Source organism: Myotis nattereri (genome assembly GCF_964212035.1).
Source record: "Myotis nattereri genome assembly, chromosome: 7".
In the NCBI taxonomy this organism is placed as follows: domain Eukaryota; kingdom Metazoa; phylum Chordata; class Mammalia; order Chiroptera; family Vespertilionidae; genus Myotis; species Myotis nattereri.
The window spans coordinates 15,634,317-15,650,923 of record NC_138082.1 but is presented as its reverse complement, the minus strand read 5'-3'; the positions used below and the strand labels follow the sequence as shown (position 1 = coordinate 15,650,923).

The window sequence follows — 16,607 nt, the reverse complement described above, 5'->3', positions numbered from 1 at the left end:
GGATTTTAGAAACGTGATTAGAAAGGAAGACAAACCAAAATAACCTACTAGTGGTCCGCCGTGCTGAAGAGGAGAAGGAACTGTTGAGAGAGAAGGAGTTCTCATCTCTGTCTCCGGATACAGCTCTCCGAGGAGGGAGGATGGAGGAGGGTCTTGGCAGAGATGAGCGCTTTTCTGGGCTCTTGGTTACTCCATCCTGATGGTGGGGCGCAAGGGGGGGGACAAAAGAACGTTGGATTCTTGTGAACCTTTATTTTTAATTATACAACGTGGTTACATTGCTCTGGCTATTTTTCCTCCTGTGCTGATAGATTAATTTACTTAATACACACTACTGAATTTCACATGCTTATAAGCATTTCTACTTCAAAACTTAGAATTCATATTTGCCTAGAGGTTTTGTAAAAATGGATTACTTTGGATTTAGTGTTAATAATTGATTATGAAGTTCCAATCCTAATTGATAATATAGGCAAAATGAATTTACTCAAGTAATTTTAGTGAATTAATAATTTTACTGAAAAATCTACATTAGCACGATAATTTATTAATCAGAAAGGAATGGCAGTAGGGCATTGCATGCATAATATTCCTAATGACCCTTGCATACATTGTGCACTTATGTCATAGGAACTGGAAGCACTTTATATCCACTTATGATTTAATTCTCAGCACAAAAATCATATGCATTTTATAGCCAAGGAGACAGGTTTAATCAGTTTATATAATTTTTTCAAGTTGGTAGGTAACAGAGGTTAGTATTAAATCCAGATGTGTCTGATGCCAAATCCAAACTCTCTACTATATTGTCTGTATATATACAAACGCCTAAGCGACCATCAGACCATTCAACTGTTCAACCGGTAGCCATGATGCACACGGACCACCAGAGGGCAGACACTCAATGCACAGGCATGGAAACATAGATGAGACTGATGAATCTCAGAGGGAAGAGGGGAGGGGGGCGGGCGGGAAGAGATTAACCAAAAATCTTATATGTATACTAGAGACCTGATGCATGGATTCATGCACCAGTGGGGTCCTGCGGCCTGGCCTGTGGGGATTGGGCTGAAACCATGCACCAGGCCTCCAACACCCCCTGAGGAGTCCCGAATTGCAAGAGGGTGCATGCCAGGTCGAGGGACCCTACCGGCCTCTAGTATATAATATAATTTGGTATTATTAGATTATGCAATATATATATTAGATTTTATATATATACATAATGCTACATGCAATATGTTTAATATATTTTGTTTGCATTTGAAATTTTATTAAGTTTCAAATAAATAATAAATTAATAATGGGTGGTATACCTAGAAAAAGACATTTTCTAGTTTTTTAATGGTTAGACTATTCATAGCTGCTCAAGCTTTTAATTTGTATTTGTTTTTCATAAAGGTCTATTATTTACATGTCACCCCAGGCAGAATTTAAAGTGTTTGCTTTAATTCATTTATTGAATCCTGTCCTCTTCCCAAATTATATTCCTTTCTGCGCCTTTGACTGACCTGCTGCCTTACCTTGTTCCCTGATTCTGAGTATGGCAAACGGTCTGTGGAGCCCGCTGAGGAGGGCTGTATTAAAAAACTGTCAGAAAATGTAGTCCTTTTAGTTGGACTAGGGCAGGCTGAGCTGCATCTTGGGGACTTTGTGTTACCCTGTAAGGCAGGAATCTTTGACAAGGTAGAATTCTAGCCATGAAAGAAAACAAACAAAAGCACAAAATAAACCAAACTATGAAATAAAAGGAAAATTTAAAAATGTATAAACATATAAAAAATTAAATGTATATTTTTAATAAGAACACATGGTAAATGGTTATAAATGATGACAAAGATGTATATTTATATGAGAATGAGAGATTTTAATTGAACACCTCTTTTAAACTTAGGAATATTCACATATGAGAATACAGATTAAAGTATTCTTTATGCATTCTATGTATAAAGTCTCTGATTAATCCATAGATCTTACATGATACTATCTTAGATGATACTATCTTGTGAGTTTGTTGGAATTGTTCCTTTGATAAACATAGCTCTTAAGATGTATATGTAACTAATATTGTGGTCACATTTCAAGAACTTTAGAACAAGGTACAAGCCCAGCCGGTGTGGCTCAGTGGTTGAGCATCGACCTATGAACCAGGAGTTCAAGGTTTGATTCTCGGTCAGGGCACATGCCTGGGTTGTGGGCTCGATCCCCAGTGAGTTGTATGCAGGAGCCAATCAATAATTCTCTCTCATCATTGATGTTTCTATCTCTCTCCCTCTCCCTTCCTCTCTGAAATTAAAAAACAAAAACAAAAACAAAAAAAATTAGGTATATTTAAAATTTAATAATTAAAAATTTTTTAAGTTGAGAAAATATATATTTTAGATTATATACATTGATTTCATCAGAAAACTGCAGAGTTTGTATATGAGTTTATTTTATGAGTAAAATGCAAACTGGGGATTAAGTTATGCCATACAATTCATAACATTTTTACTCATGGGCCACAGTTTGTATGCTGTGTTACAAATTCCAAAAATGAAAGTCAGCTCTGAAGAGACTGCCCATAAAAATCCAAGACTGAATTTGTAGGTGTTGATAACCCAGGGGGAGATGGTGGGCAAGTTTAAGTAAGTGGGTTGGATGCCAGTGGTTTTGAAAGTAAGCTATGCTGGCATGCCCAGTGTCTCTTGGGAAACTCTATTAAATATGCAGACAAGTACGACAAAGCCAAGGATATTTTATCTTCAAATAATTAATATGATTTAGTTGTTTAAAAATAGCATTTGAAACTGAGATTTTTTTTTTTATCTCAAGTTTCTTTAGCCACTTTAGCAGGCAGAACTTGTCACTGGTTGCACAATTCACTTCCCGTTTTACAGAGCCAGCACCTTGTCTGGGAAGTGTTAACAGGGTCAGCAGAAGTCATTTTTAATTTTTATTGATGCTACCCACAAAATAGTGAATTTCAAAAGTGTGAATATAGGAAAGAAAACTGAGTGACTGAATTGCCACAAATTATAAGAGAAAACTATTAATTTGATGCTAAAAACAAAATAAAATGAACAAACAAAAATCAAAATGAAATGAAGGTTTAAGGTCAGGTTCACAATAAAGGTCAATTGAAAAATTGGAGATAACTGTTCTGACGGGTATACTGAATATCAGAGAAAAATAAAAGTTTATCTTAGGGTTTTAGGGAACAGAAAAAAATGAGGTTACAAGGAAGGAAAAAGAGGGATGTTAAATGAAAAACAGCTGGAAAGAATGGTGGTCTAATTTTCCTCAGAAAAATGAGAATGGGTATTTACAAAGGAAAAAGGTTCATTTTTGTGTCAGAAGATGTGTATGGTTTCTGTCTTACATGTAAGCATTGAATGTCAATTCCTGTTGAATTATTTAAAGGCAAAGGCACTTTAAGAAAATTTTCTAAACATTTTTCAAACAATGTACATGGAAACATTCTTTCCCTAATGGGGGAAAGCTCAAATTTACTTTCCATATCTGCTGCCAAAGATTTCCACCTTTCAAATAATAATAATAACAACAATAATAGCAACTATCACTGTTACATACTATGTTCTAGGCACTATTTTATAAAATTACTATATTTAATATTTACAGTTAACTTATGATACAGGAATTTTTACTCCTTCCATTATTTTTGGAAATGAAGACACAGGAAGAAAACGTAATAGAGTTAATATTGGACCTGGTCTGTTCTAGCCCTGCTCTGAAACACCACAACTGACTAGTTGCTCATCAGAGAAGGAAAGTAAAGATATACAAATCTTAAAATCACAGTGTTTTCAAAATAAACACTAATATTTACCAAAACAATAAATGGATTCTATTGCTTGCCATAGGTTCAAGACTATAAACATCTATATAAAAATTAAATAAATATATATCTATTTATGTTTTTATCAACATAAAGCTCCTTGTGTTCAGGATTATATAAAAGTCTGGCTGTTATTAAAAAAATGAATTCCTATTTTTCACAATAAATAAAAAGTGGAAGTCTAAAATCTTACTTGTTTTTAAAAAGCTAAACAAAGAATTGTGATTCATGTATCATACATGTTGGCTGAGAACACTGTGATATGTTACTAATTAACATAATTCAAATGATCTGTTCTAATTTTAGGATTTTATTAGTACTCTTTAGAATTTTTCTTTCAATAAGAAAAGTCATGTTGACTTCGGTCTTTTGAAAGTTTTAAAAATATGGTTAATAATATAAAAATAAAGTTCATAAAATAAAAACTAAAAAAGATTTTTAAACATATAAAGAAGCTAAATATCACCAATACAACCAAATTAGAACAATAAGATATTTCATCTTCATAACTTGAGAAATATAGAAAAAGTATAGGAATAACTAGTAACCACGGTGAACGTGGGCACTTTTATATACAGCTGGACATAAAAGTCAGTAGAATCTTAATGGAGGACAATCCGATAATCTCCATCAAAAACTTTATATATGGACCTTCTTGAAACAATAATTTCACTACAGGGAATGCACAAGGATGCATTTATAGGATTGAGCAAAAAATGATTTCTGTATAGTAATATTGCTAAAAATTAACAAAAATATAGTTTGAATAATAGGGAGTTGATTAAGTATATACTATGAATAAATACAATGCAATGTGATATAGTCATTAAGATAATGTATAAGATTGTTCAGTGACATGGAATTCTGTTTACTGTTTAATTAAACAACTGATACACTGTGCTTTTGTTATTAAACCTACAAATGTGTAGAAAAAAACAAAGATTTTACATCAAAATGGTAACTGTAGTTGTCTTTAGATAAAGGGGTTAGTAATATATTTTTACTAACTTTTGCTCATCTACATGCTTAATTTGCTCAGATTCTTATTTGGTAGACATAATAAATATGTATTATAAAATTTAATTTTGTGTTGATTATAATGGTTTATATTGAATCTATGAAAAATAAATAATTGAGCTCCCTCATTTTTACCAGATCATTGTGCTGTTTCATATGTTTTGTCTTCCTAATAAAGAGCAGCCTTCACCAACGACAAGTCATCCCAGAAGACATTAAGACATGCCCGAATGCCACCCAGAATCATTCTGATTTACAATGACAGCTAAGAGTACACAGCTAAAGTCTAAATTATATCTAAAGTTAGTAAAACATTGCCACTAATACCAAGAGGAGCTTCAAGTGAAGAACAGGGAAAAAGTTATTTTACTCACAGAGACTTTGTCCTTTGCCTGTTTAAATACACTGGGAACCTGATAGGATTCACCACCTGCTGCTGTGGGAGAGAGAAGACACAGATAACCCCAAACTTAATGGCTAACCACCACACACATGCTTTTCTCAATACACTTTGGATATTCAGTTGTGTCAACGGCCTAATGCAAAGCAAAATTTTGCTTATTTTGAGACTCAAATTCAGTAACCTAAAGAAACCTGAATAATAACAACACTCCACTATACGGTGTGCTCATTAATATAGCCCTGGGTTTACCAAAGCATAGGTAAGCACACCAAATAATTTTCTACTGGTTGCCAATGTTATCTTTAAATTACTACATGAGGATAGATCCTTTAGAACGGGAGTCACAGAATAGCAATCTGAAGGCTATGGAATTTAAGGAAAAGGGGACTGGCTGGTTTCCCCAGGTGGCATGATATAAAAAAGAGAGCTCATGACGATTCCCAAACCCTCTTTTTGTAGCCATTGGCATACCTACAGGTACTTCTGCCTTTCATATTCCAAACTCTCTTGGTCAGCCAACCCCTTTTCCCTCTGCTCCCTTTCATTTCACAATATGAATGACACACTTGATCGATGTGAAACATATCACATGAGCAGAGAAGGGAAGAAAAAGAGGTTGTCAAAGAGAAAACATGAGAGAGCTTCGACTTTGGTAATAGAGCACATGCCTACACATGAACTTACTGATGGAATCATTACCACATCTGTTACTGCTGTTTTTCTTGCTACTCGTTTACACTTCCGGTGTCAATTTGAAACTCCATTCTCTCCGGCATATTTTCTGTCTATGACTTACCTGACTTGACTTTAAATATCTCTCATGACTGAAAACAATCCTTTGTGTTTTGGAAAACGATCTGCATTTAAAAGTTGTGCTTAAAATTAAAGACGCAAGCTTGCATATTTACTTCCTCCTTAATTTTCTTTCATAAAAGAGAAATCCCCAGTGGGGGGGCGGAGGAATACTTATCCTTATAAGCATTTCCAATGAGTTTCAGAAAGTTCCTTATGCCATCTGCAGCGCTAACACAAAAATAATAACTGTCTACAATATGCTACATGCTATTTAGGATTGGCTATTCACAGATTCTGGAACTGATTTTTTTTTTTTTTTTTTTTTTTTAGGAAGAAGCTGTAGAAATGATGTATCCTTACTATTTCTATTTTTTTCAAATTTCTGTGCCATAGAATTTGCTACAAGCCAATGTCACCCTGTTTGGTGTATGCTTTCTACTTGAGTATTAACCTTTGAATAGACTAAGGAAGATCCTAATTAGTACAAAGATCTTGAATAGAAATGACATGTAGGTACTTCACCACACCATTTGACATTTCCTCTGAAATTCCACAATCCTGATATATTCTTTCATCCTTTCACGTAGAATATAGGATTTTTATGCCCAAACCAAGAGTTTCTGCCTGCCTAAGTATCTGGCTAACTAGAAGAAAAATTCAAGGTTTAATGAAAAGTGAACCAATATGTGGATATAAGATTTAGAGATGGCATGTCAATTCCTAACTATTAAATAGATTCTCATCCTGAATCTTTATTATCAGTGTTTGTGCACAATTATAAGTCTTCCACTTTCAAATACCACCTTTGAGACTAGTTCTTGAAGAAAAGCACATTAAACAATTCCGATATGAAGGACACAAATAAAAAATAGTTGAGATTATTAGCATGTAATGCTAATAATCTACCACAAAACCATCAATAACCTGGATATTTTTTTTTATAAAGATTAATGCTGCTCTTAACATTTAAATCCATCTGAATGTTTATAAAAAGGCACTTCTAATGTATAATGGAAAGCAAAATATTCCTTCCTGATTTAGCAATCTGATACCTAATTTAGTAGATTGCAAGTATGCCACTTAACAAATGCTAAAATGAAATATATCATAAATTAAGATTATCATAGTATAATTATACATTTAAATAAATACTACTATAATTTAGGAATGGAGTTTGCATTATAGATATTTTATGGCTTTTATATGATTTGTAACATGCTGTGCTCCTTCATTCCATCACTTTTTCAACAGTAAAAAAAAAAAGTATATTTGAAGAAGAAAAAATAAGAAGTCAGTAAAATAGAAATACACGTAAACTCTAAGAAATATTGTGGGGAGAGAGAGTTTTATCTTTGATTACTGAACACTGAATTATATAGGACCCAACACATTTAAGAAAAGCCTGATGGTGAAATGTCAGCTGAGAGATACATACAGTAGATTGAAAAACCTTTATAATTTGAGAATCTGAGAAATAAAATCTGAGGAGATGACCAGATAATTTCATTTTCTTTTTCTTCCCCCTCTTTCATCCAAAGCAAAGTTATTTTGCAACCACGATTTTAACTCAGATTTGCTTTTCATTTTCAATCTCTAGATCACTATGCATTCTTGGTGGTTTTTAGTAAGTTCATCAACATCAGTAACAGATTTGGCAGTAACAATTTAGAAAATAGGACAAATACGTATGGGTTTAAGCATGAGGGAGATAAATAAGCAAAATAATGAGAATGCATACCACGGTTATATTCATCGCCATCGTCTAACCAAACACACAGAATGAAAATAGGAATCCCAGAACGTGACACTAGAGCACAATGCCAAGATACAATCACTGTTAAGTCTGAGCATGACAAAGAAACAGATGGTCATGACCTCTTCTGCAGGGAGGGGAAAAAAAAAAAAGAAGAATGATACAAGACACGTAATAGCTGAAATCGTTCACGACTACTGAGATATTTTTGGAAGAAAAATAAAATGAAGAAGCTGCTACGGTAATGAAATTTAAAAAACAAAAACGAAACAAAACATGTCTATGTTTGCCAGCCACATTGCAGAATTGAACAGTCACCTGTCGTTTTCCGCTTAACACAGGAGAGATGAGTTGGTCTAGTATATTTGATAGCAGGTTTTAAAATGAATTTCCTGGAGGGAGAGTGGGCCTGAACTTCTGTTTTTTTAGCAAGTTCAGCCTTCTTATACACTGCTACGAATAAGAAAACACAAAGAGCACACCATCAGGAGAAAATAAACACTTGGAGCAAAACCGAACACAATTTCATTACATAGTTACCACTGTTAGAAGTTTCTGCTATAAAAAGAGTAATAACGAATTACTTCACAAACATTTTTAAAGAAGTGATTGTTAAATGAACCTTTTTTCCTTCTCACTTCATCTCTGGAGACTGTGCTAGGTTCCTTTTTAGCTACTTTTCTTTCAGGAGTGGAAATTCTGCCTCTCCCGGTTTTAAAAGGCTTTTCTTTTCTATGTTTCTCGAGAGATGGTCTCCGAGCTTCCTTTTCAGCTTTCTCCTCTTTAGGAATAGTTTCTAACTGTTCTGTCATGATGCTCCTATCATCATCTGCGAATCAAAGCAAATCATGACAACAAGAACAACAAGAAGAACATTAGTAACAAGTGTACAGAAGCCTTCATCCAGTGAACAAAATGCAAAATAAAGAGACAAAGGGGTGTTTTTAAATGTTTAAAATGAAAAAAAAAAATCCATTAGGTTATGGGATTTTCTTTGGGAGCAGAAAATTAAAAAAAAAAAAATAGCACACCTTGAGTGTCCACCCAGAGGCTGTCAGCATCCATGATGGAGTCGTCAATGGTGGTCTCGTCTTTGTAATCATCATAGGTTTCCGTCTTGTATTCTGAAAGCCCAGCCACTTCTCTCTCAGGGGAAGCCGGAGCCTTGGGGGCGCCATCCTTGGGTTCTGCCTGGGCTTCCGCTGCCTCTTCTACTTCAAGCTCTTCCTCGGCATGAGGGGATGGTCTCCTCTCCACCTCTGGCTGCTCCAGGGCTGCGAAACGCACGCTGTGGGAACCGGACTCGCCTTCATCAGTTGTGGTCTGCACTACAGTGATGAAGTCATCCTCAATGGTCACAACAGACTCAATCACTCCTTTGTGTTCACCTGGGCAGGTCTCCACAAATTCCTCCCTGACACTCGGGACACCCAGGTCGGTAATCTGAAGGGTGTCTGAGCGAAAAAGCAGTTTATCATATTCTCCCCGCGCTTCTATCTCTTCTTCCTCATTTTGAGCTTCTGCTGGTTCAGCCCCGACGGCTTCAAGCAGCGGCTCTGTAACATCAGAGGGTGTGATGGAGATACCTGGGGTCTCTTTGCTTTCTTCTTTGGGTGGCTGAATAGATTCCAACTGGACGTCTGCTCTCTCATCCTGGGCTAACTCGGCCTCTGAAACGGCAGGTGCACAAGGGACGTCCACAGACAATTTGATGGCAATCTCGTCTTGAATTAGAGAAGATTCCGGGGAGGTTTCCTTCTTGCCCTCCTCGGGCTTCAAGGACTCCATGGTCAGGCTTTCGTGTTCACCACTGGACTCGTAGGACTCTTCTTTGTCCACGGCCTCCTGGTGCACCAAGTCAGGCTTGGCCACCTTCTCCTTGACTTCTGTCTCACTGACTTTGGTGCCTTCTCTCATGTGGCCTGACTCAACACCCATAAACACACCTGCCTCCTGAGGTGTCCCGGATAAGAGAGTGAGGTCCTCTGTAGCCTCGAATTTAGGCTCTGTTGACTTTGCAGCATCTATGTTTAGCCCTGAGGCCATCTGTCCAAACTCGCTGATTTTAACATCGAAGTGACCTTGCTCAGCTTTCTTTGCAACAAAATCCAGTTCTGATCCAGTTTTTTTGGATTGTTCTGCTTCAGCTACCTCTGGCACTGAGCTGAGACCTTTCTCGGCCATGGCAGGTGATGCATCTTTTGATACTGTCAGTTCTTTGGCCAAAGCATGCTCGTAGGTTATTCCTAATCCAAATGTTTCAACTTTGTCACCAGCCTCTTCGGATTCCCGGGTATGTTCTTTTGAATCAGTATGTTCTTCACTCTTTTCTAGTACAGTGTCCAGCTTATCATTTCCTTTCCTCTCCTGATCAAACTCCCTACTCAGTCCTGATAGTGGGGATGCTTCTTTCTCAGCACTGAACTCGTCTCTGACTCTCCCGGCAGCTGCCAATTTTACTTCAACCAATGAAAGGTCTGTGGCCAAATCTCTTCGTACTTTATCATCAGTGCCTTCGTAAAAGGAACCACTCTCTCCTGATAAATTCTCGCTGTCTTGAACAGGTGATGGGAGTGGGACCGTGTATTTATTGAACACACAGTAGCCCATGTCTTCGAGCTGACTGTCCGTTTTAACAATGACGTGGTTTTCATCGGTGACAGGGGGCAAGCCAGTACGATTCTCCTCAATGACATTCCCTGATGGGACTGATTTCCTCCTGCCAACCTCTGTGTCTGCACTCACAGAAGCTAGTCTTGATCTTGTGCCTGCCAGATCTAGCATTTCAGGCAGGTCAGGGGCCATGACAGTACCATTTTTGTAATAATCTTGGGCTAGGAATGGCGATTCACACACTGTCTCAACTTGAGTATTTCCCTCTCTGGCACCCTTTTCTCCCTCCATCTGTTCCTCTTCCTCTTTGCTTTCTATGGGGAAGCAAGGGGCCTTCTCCACTGCTGGGGTAGTGGCTGGAAGGTAATCATCCCCTTCGTCCATACTTCCACTGGTGTTGGTTAGAATATCAGAAGCCAGAGGAGAAAGATCATGTCCCCGACTAAAGTTAAATCCAAGGGCTATGGAATCCAGGCAAGACATGGGCAAATTGATTGACATGCTTCTTTGTTCTATTGCAGACCTACCACCGAGTCCTAAACTCCTGCTTAGTGTCAAATCATCCTTATTCTTACTATGGAGATCCCTTTTCTCCCCATATACTTTTGGATCAATAGTAAACATTCTTTCTTGAGGAGAACTGGGCTCTTCAGGTAAATCAGGTGGATAACTCTTTGCAAGAGTGCTATACCCTGCTTCTTGTGCTGGAGCACCGGGCTGGGATTCTTTACCTGCCTGAAGTCCCTTGTCACCATGTTGATACATGGGAGATACAGTATCAAAAGGCTCTTGGGCACTTTCTCTTGTGTCACTCAGTTCATAGTAATCACTTCCTGGCTGGAAGCTTTTGGTCACTTCTTCTTTCAAGGCAGATGTTTCAAAGTACTTGGACATTCCTGACTTATCTTCATAAAATGGCATGTCAAGCTCAGCTAATGTTGCAGCCCCAACTCCTTCAACTCTATTACCTTTGTCAGCAACCTTTTCTTCAAACAGATCCTCGATAGCATTCTTCTCACTTAGCACAGCTGGTTCCTTCTCCAGTGCTTTAGAGGCCATGGCTGAACTTGTAACTGCTTGCTCCAAACTCACAGGGAATGACTCCTGCTTTAATGTATTTGTGGTCAGCTGTTGGCTTTTCTGTTCTTCTTTGGAGAAAGTATGCTCTGTGGAGGGCTGCATTACACCTGTTTCTTTGTCTGTCGGTTTGGGGGGTTCACTCCCTTTCAGCATGGTTTCATTGTCAGGAATGGTTGTCTTTTCCTCAAGCCTCAGCTGAGATTCCTTTTCAGTAAGTGAAGATTCCTGGCCACTAAGGGTGGGCGTCTCCTTTTTCTGCACACTTTCTTGCTTTATTGCTCCTTTTTCTTCTTCCAAAACTTTCTCTGGGACACATTCTTCTACGTCCAGAATGTGGGCATCTTTGGGTGAGGGAATTGCTTCTGAGGCTGGTACTTCTGCCATTTTGTAAGGTTTATCCTTATGGGGCTCTTCAACTTTAGAAGTGTCTTTGGCAGTTACTGGGCCACTGGTTTCTTCCAGAGATTTTTTGTCATCTGACTGTAATAGGGCAGGAGCAAAAGATGATGCTTCTTCAACTATTTCATTCTTCATAACATCTGAAGGGAGAGTGAAACTTCCACTGTGAAAAGGACTCGGCATGGGAGAATCAAATTGTTTCCCTTCCCATTTTGGGATATCCTCAAATACATCACTTTTCCTCATGGGTGTGAGAGGGCCAGGAGATATCGGAGCAACTAAACCCCACTCATCCTTTTTTGTTTCCATTGGCAATTCGATGAACCAGTCCTTTTGTTCTTTTGGAACTGGGGTTTCTGGAGGGAGGTCAATACCAGGTACCACTAGGCTTGGTTCTGCCTTCTGTTTTGAGTCTTCTAGGCCGGCACCAAGAGTGTGCCCAAACAGAGTGAGAGGCACTCTTCCTTCTTCTGGGCCTTGTCTGTCCTTTTTATCTGAGGACATTTCAGTTGTCTCGGGCTGAGAAACTAAGGCAGCATGTTTAAGATCTTCACCAGGCTTGCTTTGATTCTCTAACTCCTTTTCTTTCTTGTCTAATGGCTCAGGTAAAGAGGCAGTCAATTCCTGTTGATCATGGAACTCCATCTTCGAGGCTGTAAGTAAACCTGAAGTAATTGGGTTGATTTTTAAAAAAAATAGGCAAGTGCTTTCAGGCAGTAAGCTTAAAATTATATTTTTGAAATGACAAATGAATGGCAGGGGAAAAAGAAAAACTATGGAACATGCACACATGCTACCCATGTAAAAATCAATATGAAAATGTCAGGATCGAGATATATTTGTACTATTGCTAAAATGAGCTCTCATTGTGAATTAATGCATACAGAAATTGTAATAGAGTATATTTTGAATATTCTTTTTTCCTTTGTTCAGTCCCTTCTAAACAGTATGTGATATGAAGTGTAGTAGAAAAAATTTACATTCCTTCTTCAGATAAAAATTGTGAATTAAAAAATACTTAATATGTAGTTAATATTAGGGTGCAAAACTCATATATACATATATGCTTACATGTTTATATAGTACTAAATATGGAAAAGGACTGATTTCTACTGAACTTATTGTTTTCTCATTTAAAAGTAAATTGGTAGGCCATGGGCAGAGGTCAATTCATTTATAATAAAAGTTCATGATTTCAATTATCTTAACAAATTTTGGGGGTACTGAACAATTACTGAAATAACTTTTTAAAATTCATTAATATTAAATTTCAGGAATATTAATAAATATTTGATATTGACTTTATATGATATGGCCTAAGAATCAACAAGTCAATTTCTATCATGGATTCAAAATTCTTAATAAATATTACTTAGTCTTTATGATAAATATAAGAAAATCTGAATTATAATGTTAGTACTGGGAAGTCATATGAGTAACAAAATTTTAAAGAGTGTCAACTATACAATATCTTTCAATCCTTGGTCATCACCTAATTCCTCATTCCCTGGAACACAATCAACTGGAAGCATCCACCAGTATTGCCTTTGAGATGCTCCACAGGAATTAAATGACTTTTTTTAAAACTTGTTCACCAATCAAGAAGGCTTAAGAGTCTCACTTGTGTTTTAAGGTTAAAGGTACTTCACTGTGGTCAGTTGGCCAAATGTATTTATCTGGAAAATATCTGGGGCGGGGGGGGGGTGGGGAAATAATAAAATCCAGTCATCTCTTGAAGAGCAAGTGTATGGATCATCATTACCTTATATACTTGTGTGTCCTGTTGTAACAATAGAAAAAAAATAGTTTATGAACTTCTAATAAATATTAGATGAATGAAAACTCAAGAGATATGGGGATGACCAAAGGGGTTGGCTGCCATGGAAAGGAAATGATATGAGAAGCATCAGCAGGAGCTTTTAAGGAAACCAAACCAGTCCTCATGGAAGCATAAAAAAATAGAGCCTATTGCGGTTGCAAACAAAAATGATTATATCATTTAAGCCTCTATGTGCGAAAGTTCAACTCTGCGACTTGAAACAAAAGCATATGAATTGCTGTCTCCAAAATAAACAAATAAAAATATACATGTATTAGCAATGTGACTGGCAAACATTTGAGATGAGAGGGGGCGGAGGGACAAAAAGCTCACACAGCGTCATCAGCCTGGCTGCAAAGCGTATTGTATCATGGCAAAGTCAAACGAGGAGGAATCAGCAGCAGCAGTGGACAACCAAGCTGCCCCAGGGCACCTGCGCAAGCCGCGCCCTCCGCTCCGCAAGCCTAGGTCATGGGTTTGGGGATCGTGAGAAGACTCGGCAATGGAATAGCATTGGAAAGGCATCAGGTTGGTAAGCTGCTGGAGAGATCATTTGCAACAAGACACATGCAAATCCTAAGACAGACACACCTTCCCTGGCAGAGGAAGGGGTTTTTACTTCTGGAGACACCTCCGTGACCTCTTTTATACTTTTCTCCTGCGGGGCCCCTGCTGGGGCACTCTCTTCGGGAACTACATGGGTCTCCAGACTAGAGTCCACCTGGCCCTCACTGAGGCCCTTGGGTTGGTCTGAGACCTTGGCAGCCCCACACTCTTTCCCAGGAAGAGTGGCAGGTTTCTCTTCCTCAGCCACTGGACCCTCTAGCGTTTCTTCTTCTTAGGGATGAAAAAGATGTTGACGTCATGACCACAGAACAATGCACACAACAACAGAAATATTATTCAAGGCACACTTTCAGCTCAGGAGGATTTCTTTTACCATTTGGATGAGCAATTTACTGTTCTAATGCAATGTATACTAATTAGTGCTTGGAAAACTTAGATATAATCTGCTAATAAGGATGCCTTTTAAAGTCTTGTTAAAAGGCTATTTATCTTAAAATTTGAGAGCTGAAATGGTTTTATTGCTCTATTACCAGTAGTGGAAATGGCAGTGAGTTGCACACATATGAGAAGCTTGTTGGAAGGAAGAGATGGTGCTACCAGATAACAGATGGTTGTGAAAAGATAGATGCACTGATGTACTGAAAAATAAAAAAAAACACTTTACACTCGTTAGACATGTGCTGTTTTCTCCAATGCAAGAAGTCCCTACATATGAATTTCTGATTACTTTATTTAAAACATGCAAACTTTGCTAAAGAACTCTGGGAATAAAAAAAGCTTTGGTCTCAAAATAAGATCCAATCAATTACCTTTACAGCTTTATCATGAAGTCCACCAAAACTATTTAAAATATAATGTATTTAATAGTTTTTCAATGGTGCAAGACTGCCTAACTCAAATTATTTTACCTTCACTACATCATATGATATTAGAGAATATAAAAACTTTAAAACAGTAAGTAAAATATTTTGAAAAACAAGGCTCAGGGACAAGTTCAACCTACTAAGAAAAGTCTGCCTCTGGGACACAACTGGTTTTGTAACACTAAACCTGAAATGTTCTGTAATGTGGTTCATGCATAGTTCCCCTTGACACTGAATAGGAAAGACAATGTGCTTGTCATCTATAAAGTGTTATTTCTGCAATTCAAAGCCACCAAGGAAAGATAACCGAGTGGCAACCAAACTGCCAAAATATCTCCCCAAAAGGTGTGTATCACATGCAAAAATGTTAACAATTAAAATATAAAAACAAACTTATGAAGGGCTTGAGTTATTGTGCTTCAAATGGCAGTAAAATAAATCTGATTTTACTACTTAAGATTTTAGAGGAAATATATACAAGCTGTTTTGTAGTTTGCTAATAAAAAATTCTTATTAAAAATTTCTCTGAAACAATTATACATTGTTTAAATGGCCCTGTGAGAAAGACATAGATAGAAAAGGAGTTTCCTTTTTTGAGAAATATTAATACCCTTGGAGTTGGGGGCAGGAGAGAACTACTTCATCTATTCCTCATATTTAGCATGCAGACACTTCCATTTTCATAATTTAGTTATGGGAGTAACATTTAAAAATTCAGACTCTAATTTACTAAGGCAATTTTATAATGCGTTAGAATTAGAGATTTTAATTACAGCTAAAAGACTTTTAATATAGCTGCTAATGTCACCTTATCAAATACAGCCTAATCAAGTTAATTTACGTTTTCCAAATCCATGTAAGTTTTTAGCCTTCCATTTTATGATTTTGTATAAATCATGTTTGTTTTCCACTCCACATGTTCCTTATTCAAAAATTCATATATTTTTCTTAATTTTCTTAATTTACACTATTAAAAGAACTTAATTTCACTGAGTAGAGGTTGTAGTTCTCCATCAGAATGTCTGAGTCATTGGTGCTTTTTGTTTCTTTCTCTTGGAAGAAGTTTATTATCAGGAACATAGTCGGTGAGCTTATCCACACTGCCTTGGAACTATTAAACCTCCCATTAAGTACTGTCCCATCCTATATAATAAAAGGCTAATATGCAAATCAACTGAACGGTGGAATGACCGGTTGCTATGACACACACTGACCACCAGGGGGCAGATGCTCAACACAGGAGCTGCACCCTGGTGGTCAGTGTACTCCCACAGGGGGAGCACTGTTCATCCAGAAGCCAGGCTCATGGCTGGCAAGCGCAGCGGGGAGTGGGCCTAAGCCATCATTTGGACATTACCTGAGGGCTCCTGGATTGAGAGAGGGCACAGGCTGGGCTGAGCCCTACCCCCCCCCCCCCGGCCCCAGTGCATGAATTTTTGTGCACCGGGCCTCTAGTATAA

At 37.6% G+C, this 16,607-nt stretch overlaps 1 protein-coding gene across 1 annotated transcript in view; it reads right to left on the bottom strand.

The window, feature by feature from the left end:
* Positions 1 to 16,607, bottom strand: part of MAP2 (microtubule associated protein 2) — a 231,955-nt gene that overhangs the window by 17,856 nt on the left and 197,492 nt on the right. Inside the window, exons 9-15 of the mRNA XM_081095227.1 lie at positions 14,309 to 14,554; positions 8,838 to 12,563; positions 8,429 to 8,635; positions 8,125 to 8,259; positions 5,230 to 5,291; positions 1,524 to 1,694; positions 49 to 196 (exon numbers count right to left, since the gene is read on the bottom strand). Of these exons, the coding sequence (XP_080951353.1) occupies positions 49 to 196; positions 1,524 to 1,694; positions 5,230 to 5,291; positions 8,125 to 8,259; positions 8,429 to 8,635; positions 8,838 to 12,563; positions 14,309 to 14,554 (4,695 nt within the window). The remainder of the gene's footprint in view (positions 1 to 48; positions 197 to 1,523; positions 1,695 to 5,229; positions 5,292 to 8,124; positions 8,260 to 8,428; positions 8,636 to 8,837; positions 12,564 to 14,308; positions 14,555 to 16,607) is intronic.